The 17,776-nt window shown below is 35.0% G+C and overlaps 3 protein-coding genes across 11 annotated transcripts; 2 read left to right on the top strand and 1 right to left on the bottom strand.

Annotated features, from left to right (window-relative positions):
- Positions 1 to 80: 80 nt before the first annotated feature.
- LOC117155417 (uncharacterized) lies at positions 81 to 12,956 on the bottom strand. 8 transcript variants are annotated; one of them, XM_076623553.1, is made up of 8 exons: positions 12,734 to 12,956; positions 11,561 to 11,702; positions 9,453 to 9,812; positions 9,243 to 9,323; positions 5,761 to 9,166; positions 4,678 to 4,956; positions 2,772 to 2,970; positions 81 to 164 (listed from the first exon to the last, which is right to left on the bottom strand). In XM_076623553.1, the coding sequence occupies exons 2-8, from the start codon at positions 11,606 to 11,608 to the stop codon at positions 131 to 133; spliced, it is 4,407 nt and encodes a 1,468-aa protein (XP_076479668.1). In that variant the 5' UTR covers positions 11,609 to 11,702; positions 12,734 to 12,956; the 3' UTR covers positions 81 to 130. The 8 variants fall into 8 exon arrangements, with proteins under 8 accessions (XP_076479668.1, XP_033187217.1, XP_033187218.1 ...); XM_033331326.2 differs by lacking the exon at positions 81 to 164 and adding an exon at positions 876 to 2,676; XM_033331327.2 differs by lacking the exon at positions 81 to 164 and adding an exon at positions 876 to 2,676 and having other exon boundaries at positions 9,453 to 9,794.
- A 710-nt stretch (positions 12,957 to 13,666) lies between these two features.
- On the top strand, positions 13,667 to 14,804 carry LOC117155432 (protein dj-1beta). Its single transcript, XM_033331364.2, has 4 exons — positions 13,667 to 13,874; positions 14,080 to 14,238; positions 14,301 to 14,490; positions 14,555 to 14,804. Exons 1-4 carry the CDS (start codon positions 13,692 to 13,694, stop codon positions 14,674 to 14,676), a joined length of 654 nt encoding a protein of 217 aa, XP_033187255.1. The 5' UTR covers positions 13,667 to 13,691; the 3' UTR covers positions 14,677 to 14,804.
- Positions 14,805 to 14,929: 125 nt separating this feature from the next.
- Positions 14,930 to 17,762, top strand: LOC117155424 (uncharacterized). 2 transcript variants are annotated; one of them, XR_013059826.1, is made up of 3 exons: positions 14,930 to 15,094; positions 15,233 to 17,517; positions 17,589 to 17,762. XR_013059826.1 is itself a non-coding variant. In XM_033331345.2 (2 exons), the coding sequence occupies exons 1-2, from the start codon at positions 15,062 to 15,064 to the stop codon at positions 17,396 to 17,398; spliced, it is 2,199 nt and encodes a 732-aa protein (XP_033187236.1). In that variant the 5' UTR covers positions 14,930 to 15,061; the 3' UTR covers positions 17,399 to 17,762. The 2 variants fall into 2 exon arrangements, 1 of the variants encoding a protein (XP_033187236.1); XM_033331345.2 differs by having other exon boundaries at positions 15,233 to 17,762.
- The last annotated feature ends 14 nt before the right edge of the window (positions 17,763 to 17,776 follow it).

The raw sequence follows: 17,776 nt of genomic DNA, 5'->3' as shown, positions 1-17,776 counted from the left end.
GAATGACTAAGCCGCTGTGGCTTCCTTCGTTTCCTCCAGGATTCCCTCTTCCCCGATGTGCGTTGCCGTTAACCCCCACCCTACCCCTTCCCTTTACTAGAATACACATGTGAAATACACGTGCATCCGATTAGGGGCGAACGAGCCACTTGCACCATGTTTGGCTAGTAAAAACAGAATACGTTAATAATAATTTTGAAAATATATATAAACATAACAAAATATGTATATATAAATAGTAAAAAGTAACATTTACCGGTCGTATTCAATTTTTAAAAAATTGAAATACATGAAATTAAACATTTTTGTCAAATCATGCATAGCAGTCAAAAAAAGAAATTGTTAACTAAATAAATTACAGAATTAGAATTGATTAACTAGTTAAAAATACAGAAATGAGTAGTTTAGGTAAACTAATAGCTATATTAATATAAAAAAATTGAAAAAGCATCCTAAAAGCATCCCCCAAAACTATTAAGTACTAGCAATAATTCTCTTGATGATTACCTTCTTATTAATATATAGAGGTATCTTGAAAATAATTTTTTCTAATATTCTTTCAACAGTTTGCGCTTTTGTAACATAGGAAATAGTTTCGGAATGGTCAACGTGACACTTGTTTCCTTCTACAGACACAAACATAGAAACATACATAGATGTGATGACTCCCACGTAAAGTGGTCGGAGGCTGGGTTTCACATTACGGTCAATAAAAACCAACCGACGACCGGTAGAAAGAGCGAGGAAAACAAATACCATGTGTAAAATTAATTAGGCTAGGTCTGATGTTAGTTTCTGACTGATTCATGACTGGCCTTTTTGTAAATTCGTAGAATATTATAGCGTTGGATATAAATTACTGTGACACGAAAAAGTAGTGTATTTTATAAGACAGGCATTTATTTTCTGTCCAGGGAATCCAGTGACAGGCAAACTGGTAATAAGAAATTATACAATGATTTGATCTTCTGATCAGATAAAATTTTCCATTTGACATATTCACTTTTCCTATTTTCTCTGGTAACAGATTAATGCAGAAAAAAATGTCTGCTTGAGGTTACGTTGTATTAACGCAAATGTATATAATTCTCTCACAGATAGTTGTATGGTGACATAGGAAAAATATATTATAGTCTCGTAAATGCAAGCAGACATTGACAGTACATTGGTCATTCCACACCTGAATCGTATTTTTTCATTCTGAAAATGATATCGAATATTTCTTTGTGAAGAAATTAGAGAAAAGAAGATACGATAAAACTGGATGTTCCTATGAAATATTTTACTTAATTAAATAACTACATTACACTGAATTAATTATACAGCAGAAAATTTATATGTTCGAATTTTCGTCAGAATAAAGAATCATTTTTCTTAAGCATTTACTCTTTTCTCTTTCATTGAAAACACGCATTAATTTCCAGTGCCTGCACAGTGCATACAGAATATTTTTGTGAACATTACACACGATGAAAGATTATGCGTTCGCTCACATCATTTTTCTACAAACTTTTTTAACTTTGGTCACTTCGTTACAAAGTTTGCATTTTTACCATTTTTTTGTGTTTTGTTCTTTAATTACTAATCAGCCGCTCGATCAAACTAGTATCAAACGCTCGTGGTCTTCAGAGTAAAATCTTAAAAGGATACATATAGAAAATATACAAATTGTCCGACACAGAAATTACAATAATTATTTAAAACTTAAGTTACATCTTATGATACGCTAAAACACGAAAAGTCTGTGAGAAAATCATTTATGAATTGTTTCATGATGCACAGACAGTTAACATGTTTGGGAACATACTCTAAAGATTATAAAATTATTATTCGTCTCAAAAACACGATTTGTGTTCGTCGGTACATAATCGAGTGTTGTAAATTGTAAAATAAACGGACAACGATTTACTTCCCTGCACGTAAGCACGAAAGAGCTAAAAAGAACAAAAAAAGAAGAAACACGGTGAACCACTTCTCTTCTGAACACTTTGGCATTATTACCGCTGTGAGAAATGAAATCAAACGGAAATGAATCTCGTTTGAGCATATGGTAATATCGTGGTTTCGATAATATATATAATATATATAGAAATTTCAAACAAATTTACACGTCAAGCGGTCGCTATATATATGTATATATATAAATATATATATATTTATATATATATATATATTTTATATTTATATTTCTATAAATATATATATATATTTATATATATACAGATATTTATATATATATAAATTTTAATCCTCCATAGTGCTAGATAAATCCAGCTCTATCCTTTAAATCGTGTCATATTTACACTAAAAAGTTACACGTCGTAACAATCCTTACGTTTTTATATTCTCGTTAGTTACTTAACTTTAAAGAAAAACCGCAAAAATAATTTTTGATCATAAACGTAAGGTCAGCGATCTTGAGCAGATCGTTTCTATTTTTTTTTGTTTATCCTTGCACCTTTTTTCTTATCTCTTTTTTTCTCAATTGCAAAGCATGACGTCTTGTGCTCGATCACCGCCTGACGAGTACTCGTTAATTGTTTCTAACGAGGACCGTCGCGTCCCTAATTATAAAGGATAATCATTAGAATATATAAATACAATTACACTTAAGGGCGTGATCCACGTGCAGCTTCTTCCAGTGCGCGAACTTTAAGCTCACGCTCGCGCTGTTGTCTAAAAAACACCCTTTGTTAGTCCGATACCACTGGTCGTCTTAATCAAGCATACGTATAATTGTATAGCTTTGTTATGGATTTCAAAGGACGAACCTTAGATATTCCTCGTGGTGTGCAACAAGCGATGCATGAGGAGGGAATCGATCGCGTTCCATCATTAGATGACGTTGTAATTGCTCGTGATGCGCCGCCATATCCGCGTACGGTCTTCCAAGAAGTTCCGCGGGATGAAGAGCCAGTGCTGGGTCACGGGGCATTAAGCCTGGTCGAGGATAATTTGCACCAGCTGCCGCTGTACAGATAGAAAACATTAGTAAATTGTAAAAGACGATCGTGTTGCCTTCATAAGATAAATAAAGCCTTGAGAAAACTTATAGATAGACGGGCATGCATGATGAAGCGTGAGATTTGTTGGACGATATTTTTGGTTTCGTATGCCGCTGCACTGTAACAACTTTCTTCTTTCTTTATTCCCTGTCCAAAATTAACTGTTCGCCCAGAACAGGATCAACTTTTATTTCTTCATCTTGCATTCAATCCTTGAAATATTACACAGACGTACCTTTACGATCTAGCATAGATGAAAATATCAATAAGAAGTAAATTAATTAGTAAATTTTAAAATTAATTTCCAGGTAATATATAATAAAAACAAATTTAATACAAAATTATTTTGTAAGATCAAAATATCACCTTTCATACTCCAAGGACTAATAAAAATGCTACACTTGCATGATTACTCTTAAACGATCCTGAACGATCAGTTGATTTTGGATAGATTTATATAATGACATTAATAAGATGTTATAATAGGATGATATGATAATAAAAACATATAGACGTTATGTTGCTGTAATGTTGATAAATTATGCAAGTAATGTGCAGCTTTTAAAAGAGTATTGTCATAAATGGATAATAAATATCATAAATGTTTGTGCAGTACAGACACATTGTGTCACTCCCATTCACGCACGTACCACACACACAATCATTGCAGTTTACTTAAAGGTAATTCACGCTATTAAAAACTCATAGAATCTTTATTGATGAATCGTACCTTCACCCAGAAACTGCGCGCGATGATCGAAAAGCTCTGGTTTCAAGTTAATATAATATGGCATAGCGAGAAAAGCGACAGAAAAATGCAAAAAAAATTTTTGCCGCAGAGAAAAATTTGTATTTCTCTCTATTTTTTTGTTGTCTTTTTCTTTATGAAAAATATAAGCTGTTGGTGGCAGTTAGAATGCTTTCCATTTAAGTTAGAGTGACTGATATTAAATTGATTAGGTGAAAAGCACGTTACAGTACGCTTACACGCAATTGACCGCTTTACCGATCACGGACTCGTTATCTTACAAAAAAGAAAAATAAAGATTCAGAGAAATCTTACTACTCAAAAAATACACCTAATAAGATTATCTCCTAACTTTACGATCTTACTTTAAAAATTGAATATACGTGATTCTTATATGTTAATTTACGCTTGATTTTACATTTTCAATTGTATCAATACAAAATTAAATTACAATTGTAGAACTAATCGCTCGTAAACGTTTTCAAATTATAGAAATGTTCTCAGTAGACTGGAGATGTTTATACAAATTCATATCGTTATGAACACAACTAAAGAAATGGAACTTATGCAAAAATTTGTCCCACTTTCTAAATATAATATATATAAAATATAAAGTGAAATAGAATATATGATATAAATATAAATATGAATATTCTTTATACATATTTCTATATTAAGTCTGTACATCTTTAAATTCCCTATAAATGCATAAATATCCGCAATCTACTTATCAAATTTAATCAAGATCAAGAAAGTCTAATATCTATGCTCTTATGGGCAAAAGTAAAATCGTGATATATTTATACACATGTGGCATATGTTATAAAAGAAATCCTTGTTGCTTCTAAGATTATAGAGATAGTCGGTGAAAGGAGCGATCATCGTGCGGGAGCGTACTCAAACATCCTGATTTATAGGACCTACCAGGCAGGGGGAATCCAGCTGCAGCCGCAGCCGCTTCCTGCTGTTGCTGAGCCTGTTGCTGGGCCTGCTGCTGTCCCGGATGTAAGTGTAAGTGCGTATGCGCATGCGTATGCGCGTGAGTGTGAGCATGATACTCGGGCGAAATGCCAGCCATCTGCAACCGGACCATCGGGTCAGCAGCTAGAGCCAGTCGCTCGTCCAGCTGGCCGTGGTGATGAGCCGCTACGGGATGGCCAGCCCCTGCACCCGCTGGCCCCCCGCCGGCTGCAGTCGGTATCCCTAAACCCGACAGCGCCTCGATCAAACATACTGTCCCAGTCGTACTTTTAATTCTAACCAGCTACGTAGTAGTTCTCCCGACAATGAATTCTTTTTTGATTTTTTTTGCGGCACTCTTCTGTCAGATCTTCGACCGATAGCTGCGTCTTACATCATTACTTGATCATTTGGTAATTATATAACAAACACAAGAAGCAGCTAACATTCGAAAACAATCATTATCTCGCTTTATCTCTAAATTAACGTTGTCCACCGAATGAAGTCATTTTAATAATTTTGTTTCGCTTTTACAACAGAATAATCATATATCTATGGCATTAGAATATAAGCTCCATGAGTCTTGGGATTGTAATTTGGACAACGCTGATTTAGATTCTTAACTCGGTCGAATCTCGCCAATTTTCTCAATCAAATCAAAATCATAATCGCTGTTCGAGGTTTTCGGATATAAAATGTATTCTTTTGAAAAGTTGTTCTGACTTCTTGTCCGTATTGTAGCTAATTGCATCAGAAATTTAACACCATAACCTTAATGTGGTAAATGATTATGAACTCTAACTTGTAATCATCTATTCAAATTTGTACTTGACATGATAAAGTCAGCTGCAATGCAGCTAAGAATACTGGAACAACGTTTTGAAAAGTCACAGCTTACATCTGAAATCCTGATCAGCAGCAACCCGGGCCATGAAAGCCTAAAATCACTCATCCATAGTTAATTTTGCGTTCAGTCCAATATGCGAGAAGAAAGATACGCATTTCGAGGGGAATGGTAGACCCTTACTGGTAGAGAGTTAACGTTACCTAGTCTTTCTAAACGTTCTCTTTCCAACTGACTGGGCCCAGGCGGTGCTCCATAAAGACTGAATTGGTGGAGAGCCTGAGGAGGTCCTGACGGTCCAGGAGCGAGTCCAGCGGCCGCGTAACGTCGATGAATTTCCAACCAATGTGGATCCACTGGCGCTGGCATAGGTCTAGGCGTTCCCTTCAGAAGCTCCTCTTTTAATCGATCGTTTAATTCTCGTTCGCGTAATTCTCTTATTTCTCGTTCTCTCTTCTCACGTTCTAAATGTTCTAGTTCTAAGCGTTCTCGAGCAGCAGGACTATACATGTAATGTAACATCGGATCTGGTGGCGCAGGATGTCTAGCAGGTGAAAATGCAGCATGTGGTCGAGCGTATTCGGACAACTGTCTCAAAGCAGGAGTATCAGCGTAGGATCCTGGTCTTGCAGCATATCTGTCATACGGAGACACGACAGGCTCAAGAGGCCCACGACTAGGCGGCTTACACGTTTCTGGCTGCTTCTCAGGCGTGGTCATTTTCCTAGCTTGTTGCGCCGCAGCTCTATCACGTTCTTCTCTTTCCCTCTCAGCTTGCTTCCGCGATCTTTCCTCTCTCTTTCTTGCTAACTTTGAATCTGGGACAGGTTTGAACATTAGATCTGTTCTAGTGCAAGAGTTGTTCTCGCCTCGGTTCCAATGTCGTAGAAATATGGCGGATTGTGATCTGTGACATTCAGAATCTTCAATTCGAGGCTCTGGAGATGGGCCTCGTGGGCTTGGGGGTTCTTCTTGTTCTTGTTCTACGAGGTCAGGTTCTATTTTAGGTTCAGGAGCGACTGGAGGCTGAGATTGCGGCGGTCTATGGTGATGATGCGCTGAGCTACTGGATGTCAGACATGTGGTTGGAACTAGCGATGGTTTACGTTGAGTATTATGTGAGCTATGGGACGAAGAATGACTATGAGAACTGTGAGAGGAGATGGTCAACAGTTTGTCGTGATGCAGAGCCGTGGCTTGATGCATTGTAGAAGAGTGATGATGCGTCGCGATGAGATTCTCTCCTTCTTCTCTCGTTGTCACACTGGAACTCGTGCTTGAATGATGTGCCGTCATCATAGTTGTACTTTCTTGACTCCTTTGTGGGGATGGAGGAGGGATTGCATGGGGAACACCGTAAGGATATGGTGGAAACGAGGGATAAGCACCAACTGGAGCATAACCTGGGTAAGCATGAGGATGATACGGATGCATGGCGGTAAATAATGAGTGATGCATCAAAGGATGGTGTGGGTGGAATGGATGAGCCATATGAGGACTTGGTTGCTGGGCTGGATGCATCACAGGCTGTGGAATAGACGTAGGTGGTGGTGGAAGAGTCGGCGTTGGGGAAGCTGCCACAGATTGTATTTGAGGAACAGGCTGACTGCTTGGTATGGAGTGCTTGCTAGGTGTTGGTGGTTTGCTGGAACTATCTGGATCTTTTTTAATATTCTCCAAACTCGGACCAGGAAAACCAGACTGAAAACCAGGAACTTTAACTTCCTTTAAACTTTGAAGCGGATCTGGTTCAGGAGGAATAATCTCTTGCTTGATCTTCAAATTTTGAGGCTCCATCGGTGGCGTTCCAGCTAAATTGTACATCGGCGACGGTTTCTCCATGGATAACATTCCACTTGACTGAATGGGTTGGAACAGATTATTTGATTCGTTCCTCTCAGGCTCGTTATTTTCTGGTCTTTCTGGTATCCTCTCTGGTATTCTATCAGGTATCCTACTATCTCTAATCCGTTCCGGAGGTAGTCTGTCGTCGGAAATTCTTTCGGACATTCTGTTTTCAGAAGACATGACGGTTAAGCCAAGTGGTTGTGGCGAACTCGGCATCTGAGGCATCTGCGTCATGTTCGTTGGTATGCTTTGCGAGATATTGAGGTTCAATGGTGGTCCCGGTATGCTTTGAGGCATATTTTGCGTACTTGACAGGTTCTCACCGTGTGCTCGAAGGTTTTGCGTTGGTCCCATGTTTTGCGCATTTGACATATTCTGCGGTATGTTCGGCGGCATCTGCATACTCTGTGATAAATTTTGCGGCACATTCTGAACAGGAGGAACATTGGGTGTGTACTGCATATTAAGTGGCAGTCCTTGGTGCGTTGGAGACATGATCTGCGAGTTCTGCATGCTCTGCGAACCAGTCGAAGCACAAATGCCACTGTTCTGCATCGACTGTGACAAATTACGTGGCATATTTTGACTCATATCGTTCATATTTAACGACTGCGACGTGGTCAAATTCAGCTGCTGTTCGGGCTCCTTCATATCTTCGTTAGATGGTGACATGGCTGGTTCTATTGGCATAGGTTCCAACTTTAATGGCTGATTCATAGCTAAAGGAACATCTTCTATTTGATCCTTCGTTTCTACTGATTCTTCCAATAACGGTTTCTTTTCCAAAGTGTGGATAACAGGAACAGAAATTGGTAAAGTCTGTATAGGCGTTGGTACGGGGGTAGAAACTGGAGTTGGTTCAGAAGGCTCTTCCGGTGTGGTTACTGCTGGACTAACAGGCTCTTCAGTTGGCACTGTAACAGGAGTAGGTTGATTTTCATTCGTATCACCTTCTCCTTCCCTTTCAGGTTCATCCATGAGAGAGTTGCTATCGGTCGTGAGAGACTCCGAGGGACTCTCAGGACGTTCACCAGGACGTTTTCGCTTCTGAGACTCTTTGTCCTCGTCCACTTCATCCGTCTGAGGTCGTTTTTGACCTTTCTTCGGCGTCTCTGGCTTACTCGATTTTTTCTTATTCTTGTCTGGCGTCTGTTGCTGTTGCTGCTGCTTTTCCTGATCAGGGGTATCCGTTCCTCCTGTACGTCGTGGTCTTGCAGGTCTAGGCGTTTCCTTAGCCTTGTTTCTTGTACGCATTCTCCCTGGGCTATCTGGTGATTCCGCAGGCACAGGGCGGAACAGATATGGTGGCGCAGGCGGTAGTTCTCCGGTCTTCTTCAAATGTGTCCTGCATTCCGTACAAAGCAATAACCTGTCCTTGCCAGCTACCTGATAATCCTTCGAATTAGTCGAAAAACAATGTTGACACGAATGCGTTGCTCCGTTAGTGTTTGTGTCTCTGGAATCACTATCCTCTTCCGAGTTATCGTCTTCTGTTACGGAACTAATTTCCCCACCAGGATTATTGCTTGCAGGTGTCCCAACAGGTACAGTTTCCGGTTCTGAGACAGGCTCCTTCTGATTGACGTTAGCTGGTGGAGTATCTTTGGGTGGAGTTGGCACCTCTTCTTTGGGAGTGCCAGCACGCGAGTTTCGCGTGTTACGAATTCTCCTAAGCGAACCCTGTCGTCTTCTTCGATGAGGTCGGTTATTATTCGCTCCAGGTGTTTTCTTCCATAAATAGTAGAATTCAACCAATTCCGGCTAAAAGTAAAGGAAGAAAGAAGCTTTGCTACCTATTCTCTCGAGTCTCACTTTACTTTCTCTCAAATTTCATTACCGTGTCTTTATGAGGTAAGAGATCCTTTCTGATTCTTGAGAAATTTTTTCCAAATTGCCGAAGTCCTTTGACGAAGCGTTTCTATAGGACAGATCGATGACCAATTAAATGGAAGTCTGATCTTTCCTTTCCAATTATGAGATCACATACGTACAATCACGATAAAGAAACTACTTAATCAATTTTCCAGATTGTGTCACTTCTACTTACAGTTTCCTCCTCAGACCACTTTTTATCGATGCCTTTAGGTACAGGACATTTAACCAAAGCTTGCAATGCTCTTCCTGGATCATAGCCAGAGTCGTGCAAGATATCCAGAGCATTGATAGTCGTGTCGTCACGGGAAGCAGCCACACAACCGTCATCCGGGGATCCTCCATCACACATACCAGCAAACGCAGCCATAGATCGAGCTGCCCTTAAGTACATCAGAAGATCCCCGTCCAATGCCATAGCTGGAATCCATCTTAGCTCCTCTCGTTCTTTAGAAAACTCTGGATCAGGAAGCAGCTCTCCAGGAGGTATACCCGGCCGATACTCAGGCAAACGGGCCTGACAAGAAACCAATTCCTGTACCCAAAATTCGGGATTGTGCGTGGTTAGCACCAATGCCAAAGCGAGTTAGTTGTACGCACCTATACTCTGGCTTGCTTTTCGAAACTACACGAGCCAGTATAATTTTTTTCCATTCTGTTCCGTTTGTTACAATACTGGTACGAGAAGTAGCGTGAGTACTTTTATATTTGTGTACAAACTAATGATTATAAATATACGTATATATATAAGCATGAGAAACAAGACAAGTTAAAAAGATAACATATAATTATTATATACACGTGTTGAGACTTGGTACCATTTAACAACAATTAGTCATGTTCATGTGTATATAAATTAAAGCTACAAGTTAATCTCCACTCGAACAAAAAACACATTCACTGTAACATATTTTCTAATGTGAGCAGATGAACATGAATTGAGAAAATCATAGCTAACGAATGAAAAACAATTATTTCACAAACAAATGTAACAAGATGACATTTACAAGATGAGAAGAAATTGTGATAAAATGATTATTCTGCGACTAAATACTTCTTCACAAAGTTCCTAACTTTAATATTTCGTAGATGGTTCAAGTAACCAATGGGTTATTACATAAAAATAAAATATTTTATAATTTCACCGTGACTGAAAACCACTATAAATATAATCTTACACTTATACAATATTATCCTATAATATTATTGTTAGAATGCTCTGTCATAATAACTTTCATCATATTTAGGGTCTTCCAACAACAGTAGCAAACTCAGGGATAATACTTGCGATGTGATTTAAGTGTTGTGGCTGTACTGTTAAGCAAGTAAAAAATTATAATTGTGACTTAAAGAATAACTATCATTGTTATTTGAACCATCGGCATACAACAAAGCTGTATAAGGAATAGGTAGGTATTTGTGCCATATAATGTTCAACTCTACAATTTTTTCTTTCAATGTGTATAAATATAAGATAGATATTAAGACCGCAACTTCTGAATGAAAATTCTTCCTATGAATATGAATTTCAAGCACTAAGAAAACACTGGTGTTTCAATTATTCTAAACCTGTAACTAAGTACACGCCATGCACTTTAACAATTCTTGAAAATAATATGTTGACTACACTGAATAGCATTGCAAAATAATTATACATTCTTATAAGAACTACGCAAGTATATCTTCATTTTTAGTTTTTTCTAAAGATATGTAAACTAATTGGGTACTAAAATATTTATAGTATGCATAAACAATGTTTATGAATTATTAATGACACCTGATATACATATGATAATCTATTATAAAAAACAAAATTTTCAATCTATAAAGTAAACATTTCTTACATTCACGAATAACTATTAGCTTAAAAATTACTTCTTTTGCTTATTTAATTCACACATATTATCAATTAATACGTACATATTGTTACTAATAACACAGTTTCAAACATCTCTGTTTCATACAAAGTTGTTTAAAACTATAAGTCCTTCAACAACTCTTGAATATACACATACCTGACAATGTAGGTAACAAATGACTTGAATATCACCCTAATTTTAGTTACATATAAGGGAAGAGTGAAATACATAAATGAGGAGCAATTACCATTGAACATATTAGGTATTGTGAAAAAAATGGTGTCACAATTACCTGGTGCTTCAATGATGAACTCTGCCTTATCTATACATTCAGAATACACATTTCAGGAGAACAAGCCTTGAGTTAGGTACATTGTGCAATATAGCTAAGTAGCAAAAAAGGTTTTCAAGGTATATGGCAAACCTGGTGCGAAGGGCCAACCCGAATCTCGCCCTGGGTGCCGGCAGACATCTCCTCCTCCTCCGAAGCTCCACCGTCTTTCTCCAGTGTTTCAAGTGGCTTCTATCTTGGATTTTCAGTAAATTCCTATCATCCACCCCCTGAACTATATAGTCATTCTATCAGTATATTTATAATAACTGTTTAAGAAAAAGTACTGCTAACATGCTTCCTCTTTTTTTTTTTTAATTAATGACCCTTTTTTCTATTATGATGTCAGTTATTATGGCATTATATTTTATTTTCCTCAAAGTAATAGCTACATTATGCAAATAATACCTTAAAGATATAAGTAAGTTTTTATAACATCATTTGTCATTTTCTTTTGAAGCACCTTATCCTATGTATGTTCTGCTCCCTAATGGCTCTACCATTTCTTGTCTCAAGTACAACTAAAATATTTCTGAACTACAAGATATCAATATGGAAAGCACCCTACAAAAGGAATAAAATATAACTACCAAATGTTTATTTGAAAAATTACATCCAACGGCTTGTTTTATCAACACCTGAACAAAGTATAAATTTATGCAACGCAATTGAAATTAATGAAAGTACATATACATATGTATGTGTGTGTGTATATATACATGAACAAAATCCTGAAAAAATCAACCGTCTCATGTATGCAATAGTGAAAAAAAGCCGTATGTTCACAATCTCATGATTTACAAAAAGGAAACCAAATCCTCTTTCAATAACCCATCTTAACACACTAGCAATTACAATATATATCTCTACTTTCTTTAAGTGGTCTTGAGTCACGGTGAAAGCGGTATAGTTGGCATAAATGAGTTTTACATATAAAATCGAGACGCTTTATCGTCATCGTAACGCGATTGAAGCGTGCCAAGGAGCGATGGACATTGTAAAATTTTTCATTGACTCATCGACGTGCAATGTGAGAATACAGAGAGAAAAAAACCAACTATTTACACAATTTCGTCATATATGCAGAAAATACGAAAAAGGAGCAGGAACACCGTGTTCGAGCGGTAAGTTAATTATCGAATCCCGTTTCCATAGATTATAGGTTACGTGATAGAATTTTTCGTCACATCGCACCTCGTCCTGCCGGACTTCCGGGAGAATCGTTAAAATAAAGTGAAAAGCCATAAAATTTCAAGGCAAACTCACCCGCGATTAATGTTTCAACGACGTGCTTGCATTGTTTCCCCTAACGCAAATTCCTTCCACACGTAAGCGTTATACACAACTGCGATTCACACCGATGAATAGCCGATAAATATTTTAAGATTCACTACTAATTAACCATCGAGCACTACAGAATAATCTTACACAAGTCAGTAGCCACAACACCCAAACGCAGCCATCTTGTACTGCGTTTTGTTTCGTTTTTCTTCTGTGGGGGTGCGTTCCGATTCCGCGTATTCCTTCGTTTCCTTTTCACAATACTTTTTCGGTGGCAATTTAAAAATTTGAAAAATTATTGTATTCTGTTCTATCACAGAGAATAGAGAATTATATCACAAAAAATTGAAGGAATATTTAATATATGTAAAGAAAACTTAATCTGAATGGACGATTTGAAATCTTTCGAAGACAATTTTTTTAATGTTAAAAATTACAAATGTTAGATGTAGATTTTTTTAAATATGACCTTAGGCCTCTCACGTCTTATATAATTATTTGATAATTAATAATATTAAAGAATTCAACGTTACAGGTTATGGGTTATAAGTAGACTGCGTATTTTTATGTATTTATGGGAAATTTGAAGAAATGCTTCTTTTTAGGTTTAATTTTGTAGTATCTTTTCACTACTTGTAAAATAGATAAATATGTAATTAGCTGAACTGACTGTTGTATTTTTTTCCCTGTGTAACATTATTAATAAAAATGAAACAATACTTTCCTACATTTTATAAAACAAATTATCATTTAGTTATAGAAATTTAAATATAAAGAAATTATTTACAGAAATGATTTTCATTTTGTACTATCTTTTTACTACCTTTGAAATAGAAAAAATATAACAATGAGAAAGTTTATTTAAAATTAGACTATTATATTTAACAATAGAGTACCAATAGCGCCAATGATCCCTTCTCTCATTATCAACATCTAGTTATACATGTCAGTATTGTGCTGTGCTCTTTCACATTTTGTACGATCGAATTGCAAATTTCCGATAATTCTATTGAATAAAATAAAATATACTGCAAACATGGGTAAAAAGTCAGCACTTTTGTTAATAGCTGATGGCTCTGAAGAAATGGAAGCCGTAATAACAACGGATGTCTTACGTCGAGCTGGAGTATGTTTTTTTATTACATATAACCTTAAACTACATATTTGCGTTTTAGATTTTAACACGCAAATTTTCTGTTAAATATAGTACTTAATAAAAAATAACATTTTTCTCATTAATGTCAGTACATGAGATATTAATTTAAGTTATAGATCATTATTTGTGAAAGAAACTCTATGCAATCTTTTGTTACTAAAAATTGTATTTTTAGGTTGATGTTACTATTGCTGGTCTTACTGAGAGCTCATGTGTCAAATGCAGCCGTGATGTGAAAATATGTGTTGATGCAAAACTTCAAGATGCAGTTAATCAAAAATATGATGTTGTAATATTGCCTGGCGGTTTAGGTGGTTCAAAGGCATTTGCAGATGTAAGTAAAATTAATGTTTATGTTTGAACATATATTAATTATCTTTTCTTTGCTTCGTATAGTCTGCAGAAGTAGGAAAGTTGCTACAACAACAAGAACAAGAAAACAGACTTATTGCTGCTATTTGTGCTGCACCAACTGCATTAAAGGCTCATGGTATTGCAAAAGGAAAACAAGTCACATCATATCCTGCAATGAAAGATCAATTGACAGATTATTATAAATATTTGGAAGATAAAGTTGTAACTGATGGTATGCATCTATTCATAAAGTTCTACTTGTTATGCAACAAATATTTTATTTATATAAATTTTAGGCAATTTGATTACTAGCAGAGGCCCAGCAACTGCATTTGCTTTTGGCTTAGTTATTGCTGAAAAATTGATTGACAAAGAAACAGCAGATAATGTAGCAAAAGCTATGTTGTATACAGAGTAAAAATCAACCCTTAAAAATTTAACCAGTAAAAATTTAACCCTTGCATAAGCGTGTTATGTATATTATATGCATATGTTATTCATAATGGATAATAAATAATAATAATAATAAATTAATATATATTGTAATTGTGGTATATTATTTTCCATTTTGCATAAATTCAGTAACTAAATGTATTTCCATTCAAAATACCCGCCCATACGGTTGCCATTTTAATCAAATTTATCGAAAATTCAACATCTTCATTATTACATAGTCAATGATTCAAATATTTGACATTTTACACGTGTCGATACAAACTAATATATATATGTTACTAATTATTGAAAAGACAAATGTTCTATAAATTAAAAATATATTAAAGCAAAACTGATGCTTGAGAAAAATGTTTGAGAGTGATGATTGGGATCTTGATCAGGTAAATTAAAAGCATTTTTTGTGTCAAATTTTATAAGTTTTGTGAAATAATTGTAAAAAATATTCTAAATAAAATATTTGTCCTTATGAGATACCAACGAAGTAATTACACAAATAATCTTTTAATGTATATTTTTAGGATTTCTTGAATGACGTAGATGAGAAAGTAAATAATTATTATTCTCAAAAGGATAACCAAGAAAGTGAACCTAAAAAACGTAAAATAGATATAAATGATGATTCAATTTTTTCATTTAACCATGATGTATCATGGAAAGAAAGTACCACAAATAAAAGTACAGAGAAAAGTGATGAAAATAAAGACTCAAGAAAGAATTTAATTCTTGAAATATTTAATAAGAATGAATTTAAAAATGCGTTCAGTGATTTGAAAAATTTATGTGATAGTACTTCATCAAACACCTCTGTGAATCAAGTACAAAGCTGTAAAAATAATCAATTACCTAGGAAAAATTTAGTACTTGGAATACTCAAAAACAAAAATATACAGGATAAAGTGATAGAAAATAATACAAAGAATTTAGAGTTAAAAAAAGCTGTACCAAAAATTAATGAAAAGTTAGAAAATACAGTATTCAATAATGAAAAAAAATGTCAAATCTCTAAGACTATTTCTAAAATTGAAAATAGATCAAGTAATGATAATTTTAAACCACCTTTGTTTGAGAATTCAAAGAAACAGTTACTGTGTAATGTGTTAAAGCAGAACCCTATAGACAATATACAAGCCAAAAATGATATTACAAAAAACTATTTACCTATATTTAAACCACAAATAGAGTCTAATAAGAAGATGACATTAATCAGAAAATTTCCTGGTCCAGCTGGGTTATTACCAGATGATATAGACACTAATATATCATGTATTTCATATTTTAATAGTTTGGAAGAAAGTGAGATGACAACAAAAGAGACTGATTCAAGTAATCTATCTGAATATTGTTCTCAAAATACAAAAAATCTATTTACAGAAGGTCCTTGGCAATTAATGTTGGGTGATTTACCAGATAATTTTCTGAAAGGTCATGATATTGCTACTACTAAACAAATAGCAAATATGAATGGTTTCAATAGTACAAAAGTTGAATTTTTGGCAGGAATAATAGAACATATAGACTATAGTCATGATAATCCCCCTATTGTTTTGAAAGATTTCACGGATAAAATTCATGGAATTGTACATAAAGATATACCACTTAAATATCCTGATTTGTTAGAACCTAATGTTGTTGTACTATTACATGATGTAGGCCTTTTAAGAACTTCTGGAACTTTTGTTTTGAATAAATATCAAATTCTAATTTCACCCTCCAGTTTGTTAGCAATTTATACTAGCAAAGGCACAATAGAACGTACAGAGTACATGGAAGCAATTTTTGGAAATATTTCAGATGGTAGAATGAAGACAGAAGGAAAAGAGAAAGCAAATTGCATTTCTGCAACAGCTTTGGAGGCACACCCATCAAAAGGTGATAGTCAGTTTATTGAGAAAAACAATAGTAATAATAAAAAGCCAATATATTTCAGAAAGAATATAGAAAGTGTTACTAAAAAAGATTCAAGTTTCTCTACAAATTCGAGCGAAATAGACGAAAATACAGACGAACCAATGGATTTTGACACTGATGTATCTTTTTCAGTGTCTTTCAATAAAATTACAGACACACAAATTGAAAAGAATTTTAATACTTCAATGTCTAAAAATTTAGAGCATGCAAAGGAAGAAAGTAAGAAACAAAAATCTAAACTGTCACTAACAAAACAAAAGGATAACATACAGAATGATGATATAGAAAGAGCTAAAGATTTATTAAGATCTTTGAAAAGATCTACTCCAGATATAAATGAGAAAAAATTCTTTTCTCGTAATTTCAAAATTTTACAAACAAATGCTGAGCATTCAACAGCAGCAAATACCTCTCTTAAACGAACTGAGTCTGACAAATTAAATGATATGTTGTTTGAAAAAATAGGTATTGATAAATGCCCAGAAAAAACTGTTTCTTCAGCTTGTCATAAAGAAGTGGAACGTTCTTCTCCTTTTATACGATCTAAATTACTGCAGTTTAAAAATGCTGATACACTAACACTTCCAGAAAATTCTGCATCTACAGCTACATTAGATTCACCGAAAATACCTGATAAGTTGGCAGAAAAAGAGCTTCTCGGAACTTCAAAATCTATGTGTGATATATCTCGCGATACCGAAAATGACTCTGACGACGAAATGTTATCTCTGTTAGATATGGACATCATTTTTAGCAATTACAGTAATAAAAATTAAACATCGTTGATACAATGTCGTGGACAACTTAACAGTTCGTTGAAAATCGAAAAGTTTTGGAAGATTTTATATTTACATACATTTACATTGGGTTACTTACATGCTATTGCAGAAATAAGGTACTTGTAAATACTACATACTTCAATTTTTTGTACATAAAAGAATAAATATATTTTTTTACTTTAAACAGGATATTGCAAATGCAGAAATTCTTCAACATAATAATATAAAATATGTTAATAAAATTATGAGTATGAATTTACATATTTAAGTATATTTCACTAATACGAAACAGACAATTAGAAACAAGATACTAAAATTAACTATTGTATCATTGTAACATTAAATATTCCATGCATTCTTATCTCATAGTTCAAG

Source organism: Bombus vancouverensis, chromosome 12 (genome assembly GCF_051014615.1).
Source record: "Bombus vancouverensis nearcticus chromosome 12, iyBomVanc1_principal, whole genome shotgun sequence".
NCBI lineage: Eukaryota > Metazoa > Arthropoda > Insecta > Hymenoptera > Apidae > Bombus > Bombus vancouverensis.
This window is presented reverse-complemented; position numbering and strand designations above follow the sequence as displayed.